We start from the raw sequence: 27,737 nt of genomic DNA on the forward strand, positions 1-27,737 counted from the left end.
ACCAGATACACACGGCTTGGCATAACGAGCTAGATAGCTACTTGAAAATCGGCGGTTCCTCCTAACGCGGTGTGTGCATATTACCAAAGGTGTTCAAATTGCGTGTGCTATTTGAATAATTCGCTGGAAAAGAAACGCCAATAGAAATTTGTAAGACTGTTTTTAAACAAATGTGAAAAGTTTACCTGTGATAATACTTACTTGAAATATGAATTTTAACGATGAATCGAGATTATAGTTTTTAACTACTGGTATTGCTGTGGGGGAAAAATTGGAATTCGTGATAAGAGTGTCGGCTTGTTGCTATTTGGTTTAGTAAGTATAATGCTTATACAATTATCACATCAAACTTTTATTTCATTTTTTTTCTGTTTTCTAATTTTAAATTAAGTTTCAATTTCATATTTAGGACAGGTTTTGTTTCAAAACAATAAGCATGTATTGTAACATACTAAAATACCTACAGTGGAACGAGCTCGAAGCAACCGCGAGAAAACTTCTAGTTATCCAAGTGTTCGAATTAAATGAGTTAGTCTAATGACAATCTCTTTACTTATATTGTAGTCTATACTAGTTCCGTATCGCAAAGCGATGTCAGGAAGATGTCAAAGAATGTATATTCATTCAATATACAATAACTGTCTTAATATTACGTTTTTGCTTACAAGGTATCATTTAATATTTGTATCAATGTAAATCACTAACTCTAATTCGAGACGTCTAGCCTACTCGTCTTCAGTTAAACAAAACCTAAACAAGCTAAAGAGAATATTTATCTAGATGTAGCTGTGCGATATTACGCCGTATTTATGTTCACCAAGATTACCTTATCATGATAAACGGTTTCCTAGTTTTCAAACTACGCTCAATTTATTGTTCTATTGGTACACCGTATTCGAGTCCGTTTTCTTGTCGCTCACAAAATCTTTGACCAAATACTGAAAAATGTCTTTCCTTTTTAAAAATACGGCGAAATATTGTTGAGATTGTTTTCATGGGAACCATGAGCCATGTCATATCATCGAAAATATCATAACGTGATTATAAATGTTAAATTGGAATTATTCGCGTCATGGGAAATCCGTTGATTTCGTTTTCATTAAATCTCGGTTAATGTCCGGAAATATATCACCAATTTTCTATCTGGATATATAAGTAATCTCACTACAGTAACGTCGCGAAAATTATAATGTCGTGAAGTTTGTAAGCTGACTTAGCAAACATATCCTACCGCGAAAATATCCTCGTTTACAGATTTTTAAGTTTCAACCAAGGAAAATTAGCTTAACACAGCGAGTCCTTTATTTGAAATGAGTGTAGCATATCAAAAGCACTGATAAAAAAAATCTATATCTATACTTTATTAGTCTAGATATTTATCTTTAAAAAATAGTCAAGCTCTACTTTCAAACAGCTGTCCTGATTTAATGTCGACATAGCGAAGTTATACTGAGTGTTTGGTTTTAGGATTAAGTACTGTTAAAATTTGGTCAGTAATTGAGTATTGATATAACTAATACCAGCATGAAATAGTTACTGAATATTAATCTTACACTAGAAAACGTACTTGGGGAAAATAAAAAAGGTACACCCCTAGAGACACATAATACAAATAAAACCCATTTACTTGATGGAATTACCTGTTTTCACAAAGCTTTGGAACACATTTAGGTTTAACAAAGAAAATCTCCAGCAGTAACATATAACAGAGTTATTGTAATGGTGAAATATTGTATGGCATGCTGGACACAATGATTTGAGTAAATGTACACTGGAATGTCAATGAGGCGCTCGACATCTGCAGCCTAACATCTATCAATTATTAAAAGAATTTTGAAAATGGAAATTTTTGTTAACATGTTCGATGAAACAATATCCATGACAGCACAAAAGTATATCATATGTCATGATCAGGCAACCGCTAAGGCTGATGCCCCTCTTGTTTATTAACCAAACAGATCGACCAGCATGGCAATGTTTTAAATCGATGAAATTGATTAACTAATTACTTTTTATATTGTTATATTAAATTGAAATTTTAATGTTTGTACTCAAGCGGTTTGCTAAGCACAAATGCGTTATTATAATATGTATTGAAATTTTAATGTTTGTACTCAAGCGGTTTGCTAAGCACAAATGCGTTATTATAATATTTCATATTTATGTACTTAACTCAGAAAACGAAATATGGCCTTCCTCCAAAGCAAATCAGGACGATTGGATGGATAATTGATTGAGTTAAACGTCCTACATGCATTAACTGATGATTAAGGACGGCATTCTCTGTATTCAATGTGTATGTAATTATACATGTTTTGGAAGGCTGTTGTACAGTTTTTCCTAGCAGGTGCAGTTACTACAAATTACTACAACTTTCTGAACACTTTTATAAGTAATGGCCAGGGGACAGAATCAAAGCCTTCCTCGCAGAGGCAAGCGCTCATACCAAGACCATAAGTGAGGTGGGGTCGATGGGATTAGGTAGGGAGAGACGAAAGCAATTTAGGAAGAAGAGATATTGACATTTACATCAATTATAGGATGTTTTTGATGAGAGATGAATACTATTTAAATTCAAGACAATATATTTTTGATTTCTGAAAATCCGTGCAACGGTATTGATACTATTGCATGCAATTGAAATGGGCTCTCTTAGTTTTGATACAAGCAAAACGAAAATTGTCATTGCCCGTTGTTAATTGATGATTTGTGATAAAGAGTATGTCAATTTTTTAATTTTATATGAGACTTTATGAAACTAGTCTTGCCAGTAAAAATAAAAACAAAATTCGTTTATCAAACAATATCTCGTATAAAACATTCATTTAAGATCCTTCGCGAGTCTCTTCATCAAATCTGTGACACTCCTTCTGGTGTCACCCCACTAGTATATTTATTGATTAAATTTTCACACAAATGTAAACGTAAGAATCGATTTGCCATCACTAGTGTGCATTGGTGTACATGTACTTCCTAGATATTCAGCATTGTGCACTAGCACGCAACATTAGATATGTTAACAGCCAAATGCATGTTACACACTAGTGTATATAAAATTATGACAGCATACGTCCTTGGTTTCAAGATACAATCTGCTGACATGGTAATATATCTAATAAATAAGTCATATTCGGGGTATACACAGAGAATCAGACTTTTCTTACCCTCTTACCCCACTTCGCACCCCCACCCCTTCCTCACGTACCTTTAAAAAATGTTTACCACTTCTAACAATTGAACAGTTCGGTGATTACAATACGAAAACTTAATATCCTAAAGTACATAAATTGATAATAAGCTTCACTGTTTTAATGTACAGGAATATTTAATTTAAAAGGATTCATGAAACTCACAGATAATATCGCTGATAATATTTATGTTGAAACAAAAGTGTTCATGCGTATATGAAACTAATTAATTTGAGTAATGCCTCTTTGTTATAAACGCACTAGCCCAATAACAAGGCTATTCATAACTACCTGATGTGTTCTATGTCCTAGTACAAACACGTTGATTCATTACGTATTACCAAGATATAATGCTTCACTACATAACATTATATTAGAGTGGAATTTGGGGGGGTGATATCGAGAACATCGTCAATATAAAACTTTGATTATTTTACTTGATAAGATATGCAAATAAAGTATGTCATCAATATTTCATATTAACCTGTAAAGTTGTAATTCACTGTTGCGACAAAGTGTATCTAATATCTAATACTATTGTCGTGATTTCAGTTCGGAATAATTTTTTCACTATGGTTTAATTTCGTATGTTTCTACTTTAATTTTACCTTATATCTTTTTGCGACATTTAATTTTCGCGCGTTTATAAATATTGCCCGCAAAATTTAATTGCACCCGGAAATAGGTTTGTTTACAGTCAATCGGGAACCTACGGCACTTTCCGTAAACAAGATACTTCTCGTTTATGGAAAGTGCCGAATTGTCGTGATTGGGTTGACAGTATTACTTTTGATACGGAGTACATTAATTAACAAGTAACTACTTTATTTTATAAAAAATAGTCTAACATCAAATAGAATGGCACAATGTTCCCGGCGCCTTCAAGGCTATAAATGAACGTCATCTCTATAATATGACTTTGGTGATCACGAAAGAACACAAACTCACGCATCATGTATTTTGTACTCAGCCGTGCCGACCACAAAATATAACAACATGGTGTGTTGTATCTTAAATTAATCAGTTATCCTTACATTTCACATTTATGATACTTTCCATATTATTAGAACAATAGACTGGAAAATAAATTGCACTAAACGTGACAAAAGATGAAGAGACAGTACCTTACAATGTATATTTTATTTATTACTTCTAAGTATTACTTTAAAATGCAGTGGTACTAACTTGAGTTACGGGGGTAATTAAAATTCGTCTTTGGACTGAAAATGTGATAGACAGAGCTTAATGCTTCGGAACCTGATGGTTAGCTTCAGTAGCTTCAGTTTTAAAAGTGATTTGTGCAATAAATGTAGATATAAAATTTGAAAAGCAATTTTAGAATCTTCCAAATAGGTTTCCCTACATGAAAGTTTTCAGGAAATATACTTAATTCACTAAATAAGTACATGATCCAATGAAGCAACTAAAATCGAATAGTCATTTAAATTTTAATACCCGGCTGCAGGCCGAAAAGTCGTTTAGAATTTTAGGAACCCAGTGGAAGTAACATTTTCGTCGTTGGAAACACATTTCATCCTAGATGAGACATTCTATTTATCTATGATTCAAACTGCATTCATATATAGCGACTATTCCATCTTTGAATATTACAGGGTAAGCTCCCTTGCGTGTAGGTATCAAAAGTTACGTCATTATTTTGTGAGCACAATTCATGTCGTTTTCTCCAAAAGGTATGACGTTACGATCGCAAACACATGACGTCACAATCAAAACCTACTCGCAAGAGCTGATAACAATGTAATATGCAAATACAGAATATAAATGCTACTAACATTTGGTAACAGTTTACTGCATCCAAAAAATATATCACCTGCTCTCAAATAGACTGTGCCTATGTAAATTATATCATGGGTTTGTTTTCATAACAAATTGGTACACCGTTTCATTGATACATGTAGTGACATTCTGGTAAGTGTCATAATACTATCGATAATGTCTGATCATCTGAAAATCTACCACTTTTCTTTTGAATTGTTTATCACTTGCCTATTTATGTTTTTTAATTTCGCGTCATTTACAATTTTTCTTTGTGGTATTACAGAAATAGATAAATTATTTGTCGGTTAACTTAACATATATTTAAAAAAGCAGCGCTTAAGGACCAGAAATGAAACTCCGTGTAACACGGACAGTAGCAAATCATTTGATTCTGTGTTCTCTAGTATGTGTACATGTTTATGTACGTGTATGCTACCTGTTAACTGGATAAATATGTGTATGTTATTGTAAACCGTCAAAAGAACATCGAGAAATATATCATTTCACTAAATTCGATTAAATGGAAAGTATTTAATTAATTAAATACATTTTTATGTCATGGAGATATAACACGAAACTCAGGGTGCACACCCAATTAATTCCCTAAAACTATAATGAAACCGCTATGCAGTTTGTTCAGAGTAAAATATGAATTTTTTTAAAATTCCATAGAAGGAATCATTTTCCTGCTAATCCGTAGTAAGACTTGCCTTTTTCATTATTATATATTTAATAAACATAATCTATATGGATTTCGTTCCAGTTTACCTAGGACACAACTTCATGAAAATGCTGAAAGACAGAAGATTTTCACAGTTTTTTGAGGAGGGTGTATTAATTACTTTTTATTTGCTAATGCATTCTGGGAATATGGCCGTCTCTAACATCCAAGGCACAATCGTCCCAGGTCAGCGACTTACAGGATACGTCTTCAGAACTTTTACCATAATGGGACCAAAACAGTGCGCAAACGAGTGTTTTTATAGGCCAAGCTGTATGTCGTACAATCATCAAACCGATCTAAGATGTGAGCTCAATAGAGACTCAGACACAGGTCAACCGGGGTCATTAGGTCAACATACGGGTTACTCGTATAGCAACATCGACACGTGGACGGGGGTATGTCAATGTGTATTCCCAAAACACTTATGTAGAATAATGCACTTATTATATAAACATGTTTATAACAAACACGTTTAAAACGAGTTATGATGTTTTAACTTTTCAATCCGATCAAAGTTCCAACATTATATTTGTAATTAAAGTATAAAAAAAATTGCTTATTACAAATAATTCCGTTGCTTCTCAGATTCGAATTCAAAAGAAAATTCAGTGTCAGTATGATATTATTTTGGAAGAACAATATTCTAGGAAAAAATACATACCACGTTCATATTCGTTGATAAATATTTATTTACGTCTGTATAGTATTACGCAAACATTCCGAATGATCAAAATACCAATACTTTTCCATAATAATGAAAAAAGTTGGGTGCTTTTTCATGTCGGGTGGCATTAAATGTTTACAATGAACACCAAGATTAAATGCAGACACATCAATCAACTAATGAATTTTCATTCCTCTTTATATATTATTTAAAGTTACATTTGTTACCTTTGCCGCAATGTGTTTCTGAAGCAATATCTAATCTAACGATTGTCATGGCGTTAAAAAACTAGCCTTTTGGAAATTTATTGTCGAAAAAAGCAAATTAACATATCATCTGATTAAAATTACATGATTAACATATTACTTGATTAAAATTGCATAATTAGCTGAAAAGCTGACACTTCATGTTCATCATTCATTGGTATTCTACCGTGAACAACAACTAAAAGACCCATCGAGGTTCAACGCTATTCTACGTGAAGTTCATTCTATTTAGTACATCAATATCAAAGTTGGTTCATGTTGTGTTTTCTCTATCATCTAAACTTATGTTTTATTCAAGAGATATTTTTATGTTTTTATATAATATTTTCCATTAATATCTTAAATATTTTTTCGAATAGTTTTCTGGAAACTGCACAAGGGGAACATGTTCTGCGGGTCAGAGATGTTTCGAGTTTACATCGACAACTTCTTGTATTTACGTTGGTAAGTATCGTTAGACATATAGGTCCATATTTGTGATAATAAAGTCTATTCCATGCCTGTGCATGCCTCACAATGAACAAAAAAACACAAATTTGAGATAAATTCCATAGATATCAGTCAATTATCCATTATGTTTACAAATACCACAATTGTGTGTACAGACCCCCAGCGCCTCTCATTTGTTATCTCCTAATTCTTTTAGTTCTGATTTGTTCCATTTGACTTTCGGCCGGGAGAGACTTCCTTCCTAAGCGCAATTCCTTTTAATTTTTCTGTAAAAAAAATTATTTTCGCGGTGTCTTACCTTCGCGTTTTTTCATCAGTAATATGTATTCTACAACGGAAATATAAAACCATATGGGCCTTAACAGAGGTCCATAATTAATAAATATTAATATATACTTTTTTTAGAAAGCATCACTGGAAAAAATATACAATCAAGATCTAATAATAACATGTATGTCAAATTTTGAAATAAGGTTACTATCGATGTATCTCTGAAGAAAAAAAATCTCTGTAAGAATTTTAGACGATCACATGCTGAATTGTAATATTATTAATCTTCAGAATGCATGGCCACCAATGTTTTTGGCGTGACCATTACTATGGAGGAAATAATTGTTGGGGATGCATTTCAAGCTGTTTGTAAGTCTGGATATGAGACAAGGGGAGCAGCGGCCAATGTCTCCTGCATGGGAAATGGTCAAATGGCGATCACATCCAGTTACTGCCGTGAGTGCTCGTTAATTGTTACTTTCTTTATAACAAATTATTTTCGCGGGCTTTCATTTTACAGATCACATTTTAATGAATTATATTTTCATGATTTTGTCATATTTACTCAATCCGTATTGCTTTGTGAATCATCTTTTTGGTCACATTTATTTCCCGCGAAATCGCGAAAATTTTATCCGCGCGAAAAAAAATCGGCGATACAGTCCTATCAGGAATATTATTAAAGTAATATAAAACCACACGCAGTCAATGTTTTTATGGAAGCATAGGCAATGCACGTAAACGAGAATTCGAAACTGAGTGTAAACCCAACTGTAACGGATCATTTTTTAGCAAAAGAATTTATGTGTGCCGATAGAATACTATAAGAACCACACAACTAAATTATTTCCAACTGACGACAACGCTACAGTTACCACTGTCCGGGTTAAATGAAGTTTTCTAGTCTTGTTTCATAACCATCTCACACACCTATCAAAAACTACCAATATGTTAAGGACTGTCATCTTCTGCTAAACAATATTTCACTATTGATTTATTCCCTGACAAAAACAGACTAGGAAGAATTACTTTCTTACATATATTCCGTCGTCTACATATAGTAAACTTTCCTAACTTACAAGTTTTAAATATCCAATCAGCATACACCAATGTATTCAACTTTTAATTATTTTTTCCGTTCTGTAGAATTGTTTTAAACGTGTCGGAATTGACACATCACAAATGTTTTTTTATTTATCTCTTCGAATTTTTTTAACGAAACAATATATCAGTTTTTAAATAATGAATAAAAGTGAGTCGATTATCAGTTCTTAAATGAATAAATATGAATCTATGTCAGCAGAGAAAGTAATCGAAAAACATACTATGGGTTCATATTAATTGAACACCACGTTGGGTTTTGTCGAAATTGACAAAATGACTGCCATTGACTAATGGACGATTATCAAAAGCAAAAAAAAAAATCATATTTGTTGAGCTTGAATAGCCTTGCGTCCGGATGAATAACTCCCTTTATAATATTTTAATGTTTTCTGTGATTCTCTAGCTGATTGGCGTATTGTTTGACTAATTAAACGGGAAAGGACATCGATTGTTAGATAGATATCAGTATAAAAGTTTTAATTACGCCCTTCGTCATGGCATAGCATAGATACTGGACAATGGCATTGATTGCTGTTTGTCACCAAGAAAGTAATAGTTTTACCTATACCGATGTACATATAGTAAGTTTTGATTGTGGAGTTGTATATCATTTGCAATTATATAGGGATTGGATTTCGTTTTTATGTTAACCATGCTTGTATGGAGCAATTCCTCTAAGAACATATTCTATGGGGCGCGTTAGCGCCCCATATTGAATATATTCTTAGAGGAATTGCTCCATACAAGCATGGTTAACATAAAAACGAAATCCAATCCCTATATAACGCGCCCCATAGAATATGTTCTTAGAGGAATTGCTCCATACAAGCATGGTTAACATAAAAACGAAATCCAATCCCTATATTTACACTCACACGACTTTTTATTTATATTTTATGCAATAAAATCGTCATTTGAAAGTGACGTAATTATTCAATAAAAGTCGGTCAAAAGTGGGAGGAGCTTACTCAATTGAACAGCGAATGATGACGCTTCACGTAAGTTAGAATTATTCATCCGCGACGACAAAAAAGTTCAATATTTTAGTGTAAAATAAACATGACAAACAAAGTAAATTTCAGAGATAATTTTATTTAATCAGATCAGAACTTTAAATATATATTCAATTTTGCTAAAAGTTAATATATAGCGTAATAACATAAAGAATTTGTACACGGCCACATGTGTGAACTCGGTGACCGTTATTGTGCAGCGAGGCGAAGCTGACGCACGCTTACACACTGGAGTTTGCCGAAGTTGTGGAATACCGATTTTCAAGTAGCTCAATGTGTTTGAATTGTCGTCTGACTTGACGGTTTTACATCCTTGGGAGCCATGTGATTATATAATCTACGCTTAGATCCATATTGCCATCGATAGATAAAACAAATTCACTTGTGTTCGATGGATACAATGTATTTGTGGTGACGCGGAACTGTCAACACGTGGATTATTAGCGGTGCATGTTTTATAATACACATGATTAAATACTCAAAGAACAAAGACAAGAGGATATGTTTATAACTGACCTCTATCACAGGGTCTCACACCCGTCTACCCCAAAGACTCGATCGTAGGACGAACATAGGCACAGAGGTAATGTTTACATTTGACACCCATCATTTTTAACAAAAATGAAAGCACGTCGCCCCGGTCGGGATATTTTTCCGTTTCTTTATACAATTGTTAATTTAAAAATTGTTTGAATCATATATAAATATAAAACATGTATATATTGTTTACTTTTTTCCAAAATTCTATGAAAAACAACAATATACACGTAATGTTGCGTCAAAATGTAAACAAAGCCATGTGTTTCTTTTTTTAAAAAGTAGTCCTTTTACGTTGCACAGAACATTTCCTTACGCAAGTTCAAAGTTCAATGTTACCATGCAGTTATGGTAAACAAAATCGGCTAGTATTAGCGTATAGTGACCAAGCCTAGCAAGTGTAAATATACTCATATAGGTATGGGCTGTTGTTTCATACAGTGGTAATATTACCCATAGGGATTTACCGAAAGGTTTGTTGACCTTAAGTGACTAGTACACACCGATTCATTGATCTGCGTAGGTACATTAAACTAAATTATTGAGTAGATTATTGAATTGCACATTAGCATAAAACCACCATCATCACCACATCGAACACCATCGCTCCCATCACAATCATAACCACATCCATTACCACAACCACTACCACCACTATCACAATAATAACCATCACTACCGCAACCATTATATAGGGAACAACCATCTAAATAAAGACCTTCGAAATGGCCCGTGTGTATAGAAGATTGAGCCCAGGATAGAATTTTAACCCGGCCGCTGATTGGCTTGCTAATTATGAATTTCAAAAGTAAAAATGTTTTCTGACAGGTAATTATTCCTAGATAACCATGATATGAATTTGGAAATTCAGATTGAGATTTAGGTTCAATATATCAATTTTGATGATGAATAGGTAAAAACATTAGAATTTCATGACTTTTTTGGTGAAAAATGCGCCTGATTGCAATATAGCTACTCTGGTTGGAGTTTGAGATGAAGGACACAAACTTTTTTTTCTATTTAGTGATACATGAGAACCTAGGCGTTAATCATACAACACATAGCTAACTTATATTCCTTTGTTTTAATGATACATTACAAAACGTTAACAAAATTAAACACTGTGGTCTATGTAAAATTTTTTATTTGGTTGTTCTAAATACCACCACTACTACCACAACCATTACCACTACTACCACAACCATTACCACAACTACCAAAACCATTACCACTATTACCACAACCATTACCACTACAACCACAACCATTACCACTACAACCACAACCATTACCACTTCTACCAAAACCATTACCACTACTACCACAACCATTACCACTACAGCCACAACCATTACCACTACTACCATAACCATTTCCACTACAACTACAACCATTACCACTACAACCACAACCATTACCACTGCTAACACAACCATAACCACTACTACCACAACCATTACCACTACTACCAAAACCATTACCACTATTACCACAACCATAACCACTACAACCATAATTATTACCACTACAACCACAACCATTACCACTACAACCATTACCACTAACACAACCATTACAACTACTACCACAACCATGACCACTACTATTACAACTACTACCACAACCATGACCACTACTACCACAACCATAACCACTACAACCACAACCATTACCACTACTACCACAACCATTACCACTACTACCATAACCATTTCCTATACAACCACAACCATTTCCACTACTACCATTACAACTACAACCATTACCACTACTTCCACAACCATTACCACTACAACCACAACCATTACCACTACAACCACAACCATTACCACTACAACCACAACTATTACCACTACTACCATAACCATTTCCACTACAACTACAACCATTACCACTACAACCACAACCATTACCACTACTAACACAACCATTACCACTAACACAACCATTACAACTACTACCACAACCATGACCACTACTACCACAACCATAACCACTACAACCACAACCATTATCACTACAACCATTACCACTACTACCACAACTATTCCCACTACTACCACAACCATTACCACTACAACCACAACCATTACCACTGCAACCACAACCATTACCACTACAACCACATCCATTACCACTACTACCATTACAACTACAACCATTACCACTACAACCACAACCATTACCACTACTACCACAACTATTACCACTACTACCATTACAACCACAACCATTACCACTACAACCACAACCATTACCACTACTACCATTACAACTACAACCATTACCACTACTACCACAACCATTACCACTACTACCACAGCCATTACCACTACAACTACAACCATTTCCACTACAACGACAACCATTACCACTACTACCATTACAGCTACAACCATTACCACTACAACCACAACCATTACCACTACTACCATTACAACCACAACCATTACCGCTACCACTACTACCACAACCATTACCACTACTACCATTACAACCACAACCATTGCCACTTCAACCACAACCATTTCCACTACTACCAACCATACAACCACAACCACACAACCAAACATTACCACTACTACACAAACCATTTACTACAACTACAACCATTACCACTACAACCACAACCATTACCACTACTAACACAACCATTACCACTAACACAACCATTACAACTACTACCACAACCATGACCACTACTACCACAACCATAACCACTACAACCACAACCATTATCACTACAACCATTACCACTACTACCACAACTATTCCCACTACTACCACAACCATTACCACTACAACCACAACCATTACCACTGCAACCACAACCATTACCACTACAACCACATCCATTACCACTACTACCATAAAAACTACAACCATTACCACTACAACCACAACCATTACCACTACTACCACAACTATTACCACTACTACCATTACAACCACAACCATTACCACTACAACCACAACCATTACCACTACTACCATTACAACTACAACCATTACCACTACTACCACAACCATTACCACTACTACCACAGCCATTACCACTACAACTACAACCATTTCCACTACAACGACAACCATTACCACTACTACCATAACAGCTACAACCATTACCACTACAACCACAACCATTACCACTACTACCATTACAACCACAACCATTACCGCTACCACTACTACCACAACCATTACCACTACTACCATTACAACCACAACCATTACCACTTCAACCACAACCATTTCCACTACAACCACAACCATTACCACTACAACCAAAACCATTACCACTACTACCATTACAACTACAACCATTACCACTACTACCACAACCATTACCACTTCTACCACAACCATTACCACTACTACCACAACCATTACCACTACTACCACAACCATTACCACTACAACCACAACCATTACCACTACTTCCACAACCATTACCACTACAACCACAACCATTACCACTACTACCATAACCATTTCCACTACAACTACAACCATTACCACTACAACCACAACCATTACCACTACCACTACTACCACAACCATTACCACTTCTACCACAACCATTACCACTACAACCACAACCATTACAACTACTACCACAACCATTTCCACTACAACCACAACCATTACCACTACTACCACAACCACTATTACCACTATCACAACCACTATTACCATTACCACAACCATTACCATCCTTAACACAACCACTATTACCACAACCATTACCACCACTACAGTTAATCACAACCATTACCACAACCATAACCACTACTACAGTTTACTAGAAACATTACCATTCTTAACACAATCATTTCCACTACTACCACATTTATTACCACATCCATTACCACAACCACTACCACAATAATTATCATCACTACCACAACCACTATCACAACCGTTACCACAATCATTGCCATCTCTACCACAATATTACAATCGTTTCCACAACATGAATTGTTTCTTGTTACATTATATCACAATTTGTAGTATCAATATTGTATTAACCAAGGTTATTAGGCTATAGGTACAAAACAATACATGTGCACAATTTCATTTGTAAATAACATCAAATACGCAATCCGTTATATAATGAAACGTTAACTTAATTTCATCTTTGACACATAGGTATGACAAAATACAAAATATTTTTCGATCATGGCCTTTTGAAAGCTAAATAAATTTTGACGGCCATCGAACTGTCTGTACTCAAACGCACTCATCTTTATTTCCCTATAGACCGGACCTACTCGCCTGGATGGATACTACTGGGTCGATTTGGGAGAGGAAATGGCGAGAACGTATACAATACATGGACTGAGACCGGTCGGGACGATAATTCTAATTCAAACGTACCTGATGAGTGTAAAGAAGTCAATACTTCGACATCATGTACCACCCATTTTCGGAGTGGACTTATTGACGATTGGGCTTCGCAAAACTTTACAGAGGTACAGGTTTTGATTTTGGTTTACTTACTACATTATTTGCATATTTTTTTTAATTTCGTAATATTAATTTTTGTAGATGTCCCATACAGAGCTGACATACGACTTGCGTTTAATTAATAACTGGTGCCACCAAACTGTTTTATAAGGAATCTGACAACATCCACAATTGGGTCACGTTCTGGTGACCTTTCAAATTAAACAATCTACTTACTACATCCAATTTTTTAAACATATGTTGTCATATCATCTAAGGAAAGAAGAGGTTTGCATTTCATAAGGCCATCGGAATTATTTTATTATCGCCAAAAGTTGGTCGCAACTAGCATGAAGGGTTTTAATATCGCCTCTGGCATAAAGTGTTTTATTATCGCCACTGATATAAAGTTCTCTATTATCGCCACTAATATAAAGTTTTCTATTATTGTCACTGGTATAAGGTTTTCTATGATCGCCACTGATATAAAGTTCTCTATTAATGTCACTGGTATAAAGTCCTCTATTATCGCCACTGGTATAAAGTCCTCTATTATCGCCACTGGTATAAAGTTCTCTATTATCGCCACTGGTATAAAGTCCTCTATTATCGCCACTGGTATAAATTTCTCTATTATTGTCACTGGTATAGAGGGTTTTTTTTATTGTCACTGGTATAAAGTCCTAAATTATCGCCACTGGTATAAAGTTCTCTATTATTGCCACTGGTATAAGTTCTATGCACGGTATAATTCTCTATTATTGTCACTGGTATAAAGTTTTATTATGCACTGGTATAAAGTCCTCTATTATGTCACTGGTATAAAGTCTCTATTATGTCACTGGTATAAAGTTTCTCTATTATTGTCACTGGTATAAAGTCTCTATTATGTCACTGGTATAAAGTCCTCTATTATCGCCACTGGTATAAAGTTCTCTATTATTGTCACTGATATAAAGTTCTCTATTATTGTCACTGGTATAAAGTTCTCTATTATTGTCACTGGTATAAAGTCTCTATTATGTCACTGGTATAAAGTCTCTATTATTGTCACTGGTATAAAGTCCTCTATTATCGCCACTGGTATAAAGTTCTCTATTATGTCACTGGTATAAAGTTCTCTATTATTGTCACTGGTATAAAGTTTCTCTATTATTGTCACTGGTATAAAGTTTCTATTATCGCACTGGTATAAAGTTCTCTATTATTGTCACTGGTATAAAGTTCTCTATTATTGTCATGGTATAAAGTCCTCTATTATCGCCACTGATATAAAGTTCTCTATTATTGTCACTGGTATAAAGTCCTCTATTATTGTCACTGGTATAAAGTTTTCTATTATTGTCACTGGTATAAAGTTTCTCTATTATTGTCACTGGTATAAAGTTCTCTATTATTGTCACTGGTATAAAGTTCTCTATTATCGCCACTGGTATAAAGTTCTCTATTATTGTCACTGGTATAAAGTTTTCTATTATTGTCACTGGTATAAAGTTTTCTATTATCGCCACTGATATAAAGTTCTCTATTATTGTCACTGGTATAAAGTCCTCTATTATTGTCACTGGTATAAAGTTCTCTATTATTGTCACTGGTATAAAGTTTTCTATTATCGCCACTGGTATAAAGTTTTCTATTATTGTCACTGGTATAAAGTCCTCTATTATTGTCACTGGTATAAAGTCCTCTATTATATAAAGTCCTCTATTATTGTCACTGGTATAAAGTTCTCTATTATTGTCACTGGTATAAAGTCCTCTATTATCGCCACTGGTATAAAGTTCTCTATTATTGTCACTGGTATAAAGTTTTCTATTATCGCCACTGATATAAAGTTTTCTATTATTGTCACTGGTATAAAGTCCTCTATTATCGCCACTGATATAAAGTTCTCTATTATTGTCACTGGTATAAAGTTTTCTATTATTGTCACTGGTATAAAGTTTTCTATTATCGCCACTGGTATAAAGTTCTCTATTATTGTCACTGGTATAAAGTCCTCTATTATCGCCACTGGTATAAAGTTCTCTATTATTGTCACTGGTATAAAGTCCTCTATTATTGTCACTGGTATAAAGTCCTCTATTATCGTCACTGGTATAAAGTTCTCTATTATTGTCACTGGTATAAAGTTTTCTATTATTGTCACTGGTATAAAGTTCTCTATTATCGTCACTGGTATAAAGTTCTCTATTATTGTCACTGGTATAAAGTTTTCTATTATTGTCACTGGTATAAAGTTCTCTATTATCGCCACTGGTATAAAGTTCTCTATTATTGTCACTGGTATAAAGTTTTCTATTATTGTCACTGGTATAAAGTTCTCTATTATCGCCTCTGGTATAAAGTTTTCTATTATCGCCACTGGTATAAAGTTCTCTATTATTGTCACTGGTATAAAGTCCTCTATTATCGCCACTGGTATAAAGTTCTCTATTATTGTCACTGGTATAAAGTTTTCTATTATTGTCACTGGTATAAAGTTTTCTATTATTGTCACTGGTATAAAGTTTTCTATTATTGTCACTGGTATAAAGTTCTCTATTATTGTCACTGGTATAAAGTTCTCTATTATTGTCACTGGTATAAAGTTTTCTATTATCGCCACTGATATAAAGTTCTCTATTATTGTCACTGGTATAAAGTTTTCTATTATTGTCACTGGTATAAAGTTCTCTATTATTGTCACTGGTATAAAGTTTTCTATTATTGCCACTGGTATAAAGTCCTCTATTATTGTCACTGATATAAAGTTTTCTATTATTGTCACTGATATAAAGTTTTCTATTATTGTCACTGGTATAAAGTCCTCTATTATCGCCACTGGTATAAAGTTCTCTATTATTGTCACTGGTATAAAGTTCTCTATTATTGTCACTGATATAAAGTTCTCTATTATTGTCACTGGTATAAAGTCCTCTATTATGCACTGGTATAAAGTTTTCTATTATTGTCACTGATATAAAGTTTCTATTATTGTCACTGTATAAGCCTAGTTCTATTATGCATGGTATAAAGTTCTCTATTATTGTCACTGGTATAAAGTTTTCTATTATGTCACTGATATAAAGTTTCTATTATGCCACTGGTATAAAGTTTTCTATTATTGTCACTGGTATAAAGTTTTCTATTATTGTCACTGATATAAAGTTCTCTATTATTGTCACTGGTATAAAGTCCTCTATTATCGCCACTGATATAAAGTTCTCTATTATTGTCACTGGTATAAAGTCCTCTATTATCGCCACTGATATAAAGTTCTCTATTATTGTCACTGGTATAAAGTTCTCTATTATTGTCACTGATATAAAGTCCTCTATTATCGTCACTGGTATAAAGTTCTCTATTATTGTCACTGGTATAAAGTTTTCTATTATTGTCACTGGTATAAAGTCCTCTATTATCGCCACTGATATAAAGTTCTCTATTATTGTCACTGGTATAAAGTTCTCTATTATCGCCACTGGTATAAAGTTCTCTATTATCGCCACTGGTATAAAGTTCTCTATTATCGTCACTGGTATAAAGTTCTCTATTATTGTCACTGATATAAAGTCCTCTATTATTGTCACTGGTATAAAGTCCTCTATTATCGCCACTGATATAAAGTTCTCTATTATTGTCACTGATATAAAGTTGTCTATTATTGTCACTGGTATAAAGTCTCTATTATCGCCACTGATATAAAGTTCTCTATTATTGTCACTGGTATAAAGTTCTCTATTATTGTCACTGATATAAAGTTCTCTATTATTGTCACTGATATAAAGTCCTCTATTATTGTCACTGGTATAAAGTTCTCTATTATCGCCACTGATATAAAGTTCTCTATTATCGTCACTGGTATAAAGTCCTCTATTATCGCCACTGATATAAAGTTCTCTATTATTGTCACTGGTATAAAGTTCTCTATTATCTCCACTGATATAAAGTTCTCTATTATCGCCACTGGTATAAAGTTCTCTATTATTGTCACTGGTATAAAGTTCTCTATTATCGCCATTGATATAAAGTTCTCTATTATTGTCACTGATATAAAGTTCTCTATTATTGTCACTGATATAAAGTTCTCTATTATCGCCACTGATATAAAGTTTCTCTATTATCGCCACTGGTATAAAGTTCTCTATTATTGTCACTGGTATAAAGTTTTCTATTATCGCCACTGATATAAAGTTCTCTATTATTGTCACTGGTATAAAGTCCTCTATTATCGCCACTGGTATAAAGTTCTCTATTATCGTCACTGGTATAAAGTTCTCTATTATTGTCCACTGGTATAAAGTTTTCTATTATCGCATTGATATAAAGTTCTCTATTATTGTCACTGGTATAAAGTTCTCTATTATCGCCACTGGTATAAAGTCTCTATTATTCGCCACTGTATAAAGTTCTCTATTATTGTCACTGGTATAAAGTCCTCTATTATCGCCACTGTATAAAGTTCTCTATTATTGTCACTGTATAAAGTTCTCTATATTGTCACTGGTATAAAGTCCTCTATTATCGCCTCTGGTATAAAGTTTCTCTATTATTGTCACTGATATAAAGTTCTCTATTATTGTCACTGGTATAAAGTTCTCTATTATTGTCACTGGTATAAAGCTCTATTATGTCACTGGTATAAAGTCCTCTATTATTGTCACTGGTATAAAGTCCTCTATTATCGCCACTGATATAAAGTTCTCTATTATTGTCACTGGTATAAAGTCCTCTATTATTGTCACTGGTATAAAGTCCTCTATTATCGCCACTGGTATAAAGTTCTCTATTATTGTCACTGGTATAAAGTCCTCTATTATCGCCACTGGTATAAAGTTCTCTATTATTGTCACTGGTATAAAGTTCTCTATTATTGTCACTGGTATAAAGTTCTCTATTATTGTCACTGGTATAAAGTCCTCTATTATCGCCTCTGGTATAAAGTTTTCTATTATTGTCACTGATATAAAGTTTTCTATTACTGTCACTGGTATAAAGTCCTCTATTATCTCCACTGGTATAAATTTCTCTATTATTGTCACTAGTATGAAGTTCTGTATTATTGTCACTTGCTCATAAGTTCTTTTTTGATTCTATTGCAGGCAAAGTTTGTTCTCTATGTTGCTGGTGTGGAAGTTGTTTACATAACATTCAATGCTACGAATTCCGATTACATGTCTTGGTTTGCAAAGGAAAGACTGATTTCTACTTCCTATACAGACCTGAGAACGAATTCCACGAGTATTTTCTTTTCCATACCGGGATCAACGTAAGTAATAAGAAAGCAGCATTGCAGCTCTAAGTTTGGCGGGCGATTTATGTTGTATTAAAATGTTGCAAGAGTAGGTATACAAAACCGTGAGAGATTAAATAGCGAATTTAATTAAGCATTTATGTCACTATTTTTCATTTTTATTTATCAGGGTATGAAAAAATATTGTGTTTGAAAACTGTTTGAATCCACGTTTGCAATCTTTTTTTTTTTTCGTAACCCGATAAAATTCAAAAATAGTGACATTAATGCTTTCATATTTCATCGTGGTATGCCAAAATAAATATCAGAAAAGCCAGATTTAGTATGAAAACAAAGGAAAATTAATTATACCGCAATGAAAAAGTAGTTAGGTATGCAATCGTAAAAGTATGTCAGGCTGCAGCAATCATTTTGAAAGGTTGAAGGCGGACAATTTTGACTTTAAATCTTGTCTTTTTTAATATTTCTCGCTTATTATCTTGCTATTGTGATATCATTATCGTCACTTATTCTGACTATTTGTGGATTTATTTCAATTTACTGTTAGTCACAAATCAATCGTGTAACTATATTTAATAATTGATAAAAGCAGTAACGGAATGACGTCATCAAATATGACTGGAATTTAAAACGGCTGATTCCATTGTTTTGTTCATTTTAATTCTGAAACATTCCTAAGGCCAATTACAAACAGTAATGTAATACATCTTTCGTGGAATAGATCTACGTATACTGTGTAATACAGTATTGTGTAAAAAATTTTCGAGAATGTGAATTATAAAATACACGAAATAAAGTAATCTATATGAATGTGTTATGCAGGGCTTACCGCCGATTCTATATCCAAAAGAGTTATGGCGGTTGCGGTAACGACCATGGATGGATACAAGTAATCGATTTGAAAGGAAATTGCTTCTATGACGATGCTGACTCCTTTCCGCAATTTTTCTACGCAAAGGACAACGTAAATGGACAAGGGGGATACGGTAGGTTACACGTTCAGAACTTTAAATCATAAGGAACTTCTTAATTATTTGGTCGAAGATTTTGCTAAACAGCCTATGTATTTTTCTGTGTGGAAGGCTCTGGGTTCTGTCTAGCCCGAGATACTCTGGCCCCGACACCACGCTTGGGCATTATGGCCGATAGATGTCCGTTGTAGGGCAAAATTGCACTACAACATGAAAAGGTGGAACTCGCCCGCCGGCACCGTTAATATCGGGCCAGGTCACCTCCGATTCAGACTGACCACCGAGAAGCGTCACTTACCTTGGTCATTTAAACAAATGATGAATTTAACTTACCAAATATAACACTCCATCAAGATTATAGGCAATTTGCATACTTTTAGAAGATGGCGACGACAAAAAGGGAATTTGAAGTTGCGGAAAAGAAACTACAGTATTTTCAAACTATAACGTGAATGCGTGATAAAATAGATTGCTAAGAGTAGATAAATTATTCATGTGTTGAAAAGACCAAGGTAAGTGACGCATCTCGGTGGGAATACCTTGTAGGTAGTCCGAATATGAGATGACGTGGCCCGATACCAAACGGTGTCGGCAAGTTCTGTCTTTTCGTGTAGTAGTGGCCCTACATCAGACATTTATCTGTCATACTGTCTGGTGTCAGGGCCAGAGTATTTCGGGCTAGCTTCTGTCCTCTGGCCGAGACACATCATGGTCTATGAAAGTGGTAGTTTCTGCTCCTGCTTAGCCCTCAGCATAGAGGGAGTAGATAGAGTGACTGGTTTGCCCGTTATAGTTATAATGTGACCGGGTGGAGAGTGCTTGTTCTGTGTGTCCGTCCTGGTAGCATACTTCAGTGAGAAAGAATTATAAAACTTTAGGGCTATCTCAAAACAATCATTCATCGAAAGACACATTCAACCAATCCGAGACTATTACATTGACAGAATATACTTGGAACCAGTAATATTCTTACAGTAATAATATTTTTGCGATTTCGTGGAGCATTTATATGACCTAGAAAATTCAATCCGCGAGAAATGTTTATTCTTATAGCAGATTTACGAAATTTCAAATCACATCCCCCAATCAAATCAAGATAATGATTATTTGATATATAATGAAATTACTTTTCTTTATACGAGTGTTGGTGTATGCTGGGGTATAAGATGGATGTATCTTGTTCTTGTCCCATGGCTCGTCATGTTCGTGTCGATGTAGTTGTAGAGTTGAATGATGATGGAGGCGTTGACTTTTAGTTTCATAGTTTTTATTTGGTTCCATATGCATACTTAGTATAGTGGATAAAGGACCGTATAGTCCTATACATCCTGACGGGAATTACTCTAATATTTCTCCGTCTACTACAATACATGTTCATACAATTAATATCCATGCTTCCTAGTGTTGGTATCTGCATATGTGTCCTGGTGTGAAGTGTGTCATGTCTGTAGTGTATGTTATGTCCGGAGTGTCTGTTGAGTATGTTCTATCTGGAGTGTGTTGAAGAATATCCCGAGTCTCTTATATATTCGATACCAGGAATCAGGAATGGCGTAAATATCACGGTTCCCTAAAATGATGTCAGGCAATGATTGAATAACAACTTCCTAGATATAAAAATAACTTCCTATATGGACTTGTTCCTGAATCAACTGCCTGAAGATTTATTCACATTGGTCAATCAAATTATCAAGTAATATAATATATATAGTTTACTTTAACTTAAATATTTAAATTAAATTTTCATACCATTATATTACAGATAAGTTATATGTTAGGAGGTGAAAACAGACACAGTGATTATATTACTGTATAGATGTATTAGGTATTTAATGCGGTTCCCAAGCAATTAATGGTAAAAAAAAAGTTGGTCGTTGTTCAATATTTCTTCCAGTGCATGTGCGTGCTTTGCGGTAATAATACCAAATTATTAAATTTCAATATCAGAATTACTTCAAATCCAGAGTTAATAAAAAGTAATTCGTTAGTATGGCATAAGGAAATAATCAACAATTTCAAGCACCATTCGATACCTACTTTCTTGTTTTTATTTAGTGAAGATAAAATCACAGGTTTTTCAGCAAGTGAGAAATAAAAATTTCACTAATAAAGTAATTGAAGGTAATCGCCTGTGAAATAATCAGGCTATGATATGTACAAAATATGTACTTATATTTAAATGTCTTTCCACAGATTACCTTAATGCAGATGTCCTCGCAATCTACGGGAAATCATAGGCCGTAAAATGTACAAGTCAGCCATCCGTGACAGTGTATAAGCGTCATCCATTTAAATAAAACAGAATATGATGCGCTGTGCCTGTTTCATCATCATTTGTACAAGGATCCTTGACTTTTGTTGAAGGCATCGTGCATATATACACCAATAATTGTCTTCATTTATATTTCCAAGGATTATAACAGTTCATCGTTTTAATATGAATTAAGATAACCAACCGGCAACATCGATCTCCAAGAATTATTGTCATTACCGGTATACAATGTATCTGACGCCTCAGAAGGACCTGCCAGAGCATCATGCTTTTGTGTGAAATTACACAATTGTTATTGCATTCAATATTCTTATTATCGTATTCAAAATGCAATACTATACTAAGATAAAATACAAAAGTACGATACATGTATTTTATGATTTCTGTTGAAAGAGTTGAAAGCGACACTTCCTTAATCATCTGTAAATATAATTGTTTAAGTAAAGTGTTGAGAAGATACCGTTTAATGTAACCAAGTTATTTTCGCGTTAAATTATATTTTGCAGACGATAAAAAAAATTGAAAATTAATGTCCGTGAAGACTGACAACTACAAGTACATGTACAATACTGTTATTTAAGTTAAGGACTGACAACTACATGTACATGTTCAATACTGTTATTTCAGTGTAGGACTGACAACTACAAGTACATGTACAATACTGTTATTTCAGTGAAGGACAGACAACTACAAGTTCATGTACAATACTGTTATTTCAGTTAAGGACTGACAACTACATGTACATGTTCAATACTGTTATTTCAGTGTAGGACTGACAACTACATGTACATGTTCAATACTGTTATTTCAGTGTAGGACTGACAACTACATGTACATGTACAATACTGTTATTTCAGTGTAGGACTGACAACTACATGTACATGTACAATACTGTTATTTCAGTGTAGGACTGACAACTACAAGTACATGTAAAATACTGTTATTTCAGTGTAGGACTGACAACTACAAGTACGTGTACAATACTGTTATTTCAGTGTAGGACTGACAACTACAAGTACATGTATAATACTGTTATTTCAGTGAAGGAGTGACAACTACAATTAGTTTGTTTACAGTGTGCGCGATAGAATAGACCAAAACAGATATGTACATAAAGCATTAATTCATACAACGATGTATCTACCTTATATACAGATGTTGTTTGTTGACAAAGGAAACAGGTTTCCGACAATAAATGTTCAAAAAACACAACCCAGTTTGATTTAAGTTGTGAGGGCATGATATGTTTGAAAACTAATAACCATCCTTAAAACATGGCTGTAATGTCATATATTGTTATAGCTTAAGGTATAGTCGGAGTAAAGTCTACTTTTATCACCTTCTACTGTGGAATAGTTACATTTTGCTGTGGAATAGTTTGTGAACTATTCCACGGGAAAAGGTAACTATTCCACAGTTGAAGGTTAATGTAGGGACTGGTGAACATAGATTAGCATGTAGTCAGAACTATATCCTAATTCATTAAATCCTCGGAGAGATGGATTAAAGATTAACCCAGGTACTTGTCAGCGTTGTGGTGGTGTATTTTTAAACTTATTTTAATAATACCGATATATACATGTATATATGTGTGTATACAATTTTTATCACTTCATTCCAGATAAGTTTTGTCAGTTCTTTTACATCCACTGTATCTATAACCCAGAAAAGAATTCACTTGAACAAATCCAGAAGAGAGAAGACTAAATCCCACGAGACAAAAGCTGAATTTCTGCCAAAATGAAATTACAGATGCTTGATATGCTTTTTTCCATATTTTGTATATCCAAATCACTTCATATTCCATAAAAATTACATCGATCAAACAAATTTACAAACAAGGAATACTTACAAAAAACACACTCTTTTGCTACATGATTTCACTATTTTGTGTATATATCCAAAATATTGGGGAACATTTTGTTGAGTTTTTTTCCCGTCTAATTATTGCTAAATTAGCTCCCTCTAAGTCCTGTGCTGCATGGGGAAAGATTTTTGCCCAAATCACTTGTTTCCAAAAATCATCACTATTGCATATAAAGAGCTACTTATTATATATATAATGGTCCTCTATGTTGAACAGCGACAAATAAACTGAGTAAATGTCTCAGTGTGAGTACCATAGTACCTATGCATGGATCGTTCGAAAAATCATGCAAATCAAGATTCTTGTTCTCCGAGTGAGGTGAATAAATGAATCACGTATAGGTCTCAAGGTTTAAATAGATAGTAAGGGTTTACCTGGAGTTGTGGAATAGTTAAACAATACCCAGTGTAATAGTGAAGAGTACCAGTGACATTCGATGCCATGTTTTAAGTATGAGAAACACCTCAAACTGTGTAATAGTCAAGATGATGAACAATTTATTATTTTGACTATTCCACAGTTTTCGGTGTTTCTCCTATACTTCTTATACATGTAACTTGCAAGGAGAATTAGAGCCTTACTGTAGAAGAACATTTAAAGTTATATGTGCTGTAATTTTCATACTCACAAATCAAGAAGAGTTTTTATATTTCATTCAGCACCAAAAATTACCAACATTTTGAGAATTACAATACTTACAATGCATAGATTTTAACTTTACAAGTACAAAATTAATATGAGTTGAAAATGATCTTTGGCAGTACGGCCAAAATCATTATATTTACATCTACAGTTCAGTAAAATGAGTTTATCCGGTTAGATCGTGAAGCCAAGTTGTGGTCTAAAATTTCATTTCACGTCTTTACAGTGGCATTAGTAATTGTAAAGTAATTTTTGCCAGGTATGTTCAAATCTTAACATATAAGGCATTAAAACAAGAATTTTACAGTACTTAATTTCTGTGTTGTAATGAATGTTTATTGATTAATTAAAGATGCTCAACCGCTGACAAATGGTATTTTTCCACTATTTAAAACAGGAGCAGATAATTTAGTATTTTTCTTCAGTTACAAAAGTTACTAACTTTACACCATTACCAACATTGAAAAGTTTGAGCTTCTAATTTTATTTCAAATTAAAAGTATGAAAAATAATTAACTGCATCCCGAAAAAAATCCGTGGCACTATATCCTATATGGAATGAAGTACTGATTGCACATGCACCAAAGGCAAAATGAATCATTTGATATTATTTTTTGTGTTAATTAGACATATATATACATAATTAAACACCAATTATTGTTCAAATGATGAATATCATTTATGCCCGGTCAGCGGTGGAGCATCTTTAATCAAACCCAGTGGTGTTTTCAATAGATCACCGAAGAAAAAAAAAGCCAAAATTTCCTCACATGTGGCACATATAACTATAATGGAGAATGAGGTCTATTCGGTTTTCCACGCTATTCCTCGAATGTTTTAAAAATATAAATAATCTGTTTTTATGATACTAGATGATCGAAGTATATTTTTTGTCTTTTACATTTGTAATGTAAACAAATTAAAACGTATTTCCATGACGATTCAATTTCTGTATACCTGTCTTTATTCTGTATAAATTATGTACCTTTCTTTGAAACATTTTCGCTGTTATTTTTACACGATTTCCAAATACCCTTATCTAATCGCACGCGCGGATTGGTTGGTCAACAGTATTGGTCAACAGTATTGGTCAACATTATAGGTCAACAGTATTGGTCAACATTTTTGTCAACAGTATTGGTCAATAGTATTGGTCAACAATATTTGTCAACAGTATTGGTCAACAATATTTGTCAACAGTATTGGTCAACAATATTTGCCAACAGTATTACAATGATAAATAGCACAAAAAATGCAGTATGTACTACATAGGTGTGGACTTGACTGACTTCACCATTTACACCAAATGTAAACCGATTGGGGCATTCGTGACAAGCAAACGTTTTGATAATATGGTAAGCAAATAAGGTAACAATATGAAGGGAAAAAAACAGAATGGTTTAATGAACAGAACTGACGCTGCAGTTTCTGACGTACCAGTTACTTTATACTTGTTAAATTTGGCGGGTGTAAAATTCTGCGATTTACTGTTTAGAATGTATTCGCGAGGTTCATTTTCGCGAATTATCTGTGTAGCTTTTGAAAGCGTCATTCATACGACAGGTTATAATACGTAAAACTACGATTTTTCATAAATTTTGCGAGGTTTTAAATTTCGCAAATTTGGATAAATCCACGAAATTAAGACCCTCTGCGAATATTAGCAACTAATCAGTAACGTAAATGATATTACTATTACTACTAACACTGCTGACATTCTTTAGTCATCAAAAAGTGGGGAAGATTTTTGGATACTACTCATTTAAAAATGCTGCTTATTGCATATCCTCTTTGTATTATCTATACTTCATCCCTGAAAAAACGATCCTTTACAACACAGAAACATGCATAAGTTATGCAAAAATATATTTAAAAAGGTGAACAGCAAGATCCATTAAACTATTGACTTCTCTCTCATTACAATGCACGATTGGAACGTTTTTTGACAGATGAATAGCAAATATTTACATAATTATTTATTAGAGTATTCAATTATTTATAAAAACCAGTCTGGTTTTCAAATTTGTTATTATACTGTTCCTCAGCATATATAGAGATTTTCTCAACTTATATGTTATCATTTAAAGAAGAAGAAGAAGAAGAGAAGAACAAAAAGAAGAAGTCTTAAGAAGAAGATCATTACACTTTACTGTTTACCTGTGCTGTCTAATCTACGATATGCTAGGGTAATGTTGTTGATGATAGATAACGGTAAATAAATGAAAAGATTTTTCGATAACTAAGCCTTGTAATGGATCCCATGTATTGATTTTAATATCTTTATAAATATTTAAGTATTTCAATGTGT

General features: G+C 33.7%; 2 protein-coding genes across 2 annotated transcripts; both read left to right on the top strand.

Moving 5' to 3' along the window:
* Positions 1–26,383, top strand: LOC138323512 (uncharacterized). The gene is made up of 8 exons (XM_069268165.1): positions 1–315; positions 5,731–6,086; positions 6,981–7,065; positions 7,633–7,797; positions 14,256–14,467; positions 19,526–19,692; positions 20,500–20,663; positions 22,842–26,383. The coding sequence occupies exons 2-8, from the start codon at positions 5,751–5,753 to the stop codon at positions 22,883–22,885; spliced, it is 1,173 nt and encodes a 390-aa protein (XP_069124266.1). The 5' UTR covers positions 1–315; positions 5,731–5,750; the 3' UTR covers positions 22,886–26,383.
* LOC138324169 (uncharacterized) lies at positions 12,666–13,937 on the top strand. The gene has a single exon (XM_069269250.1). The coding sequence runs from the start codon at positions 12,688–12,690 to the stop codon at positions 13,882–13,884; it is 1,197 nt and encodes a 398-aa protein (XP_069125351.1). The 5' UTR covers positions 12,666–12,687; the 3' UTR covers positions 13,885–13,937.
* Positions 26,384–27,737: the final 1,354 nt, after the last annotated feature.

The sequence above is a fragment of the Argopecten irradians genome, chromosome 5 (assembly GCF_041381155.1).
Source record: "Argopecten irradians isolate NY chromosome 5, Ai_NY, whole genome shotgun sequence".
NCBI lineage: Eukaryota > Metazoa > Mollusca > Bivalvia > Pectinida > Pectinidae > Argopecten > Argopecten irradians.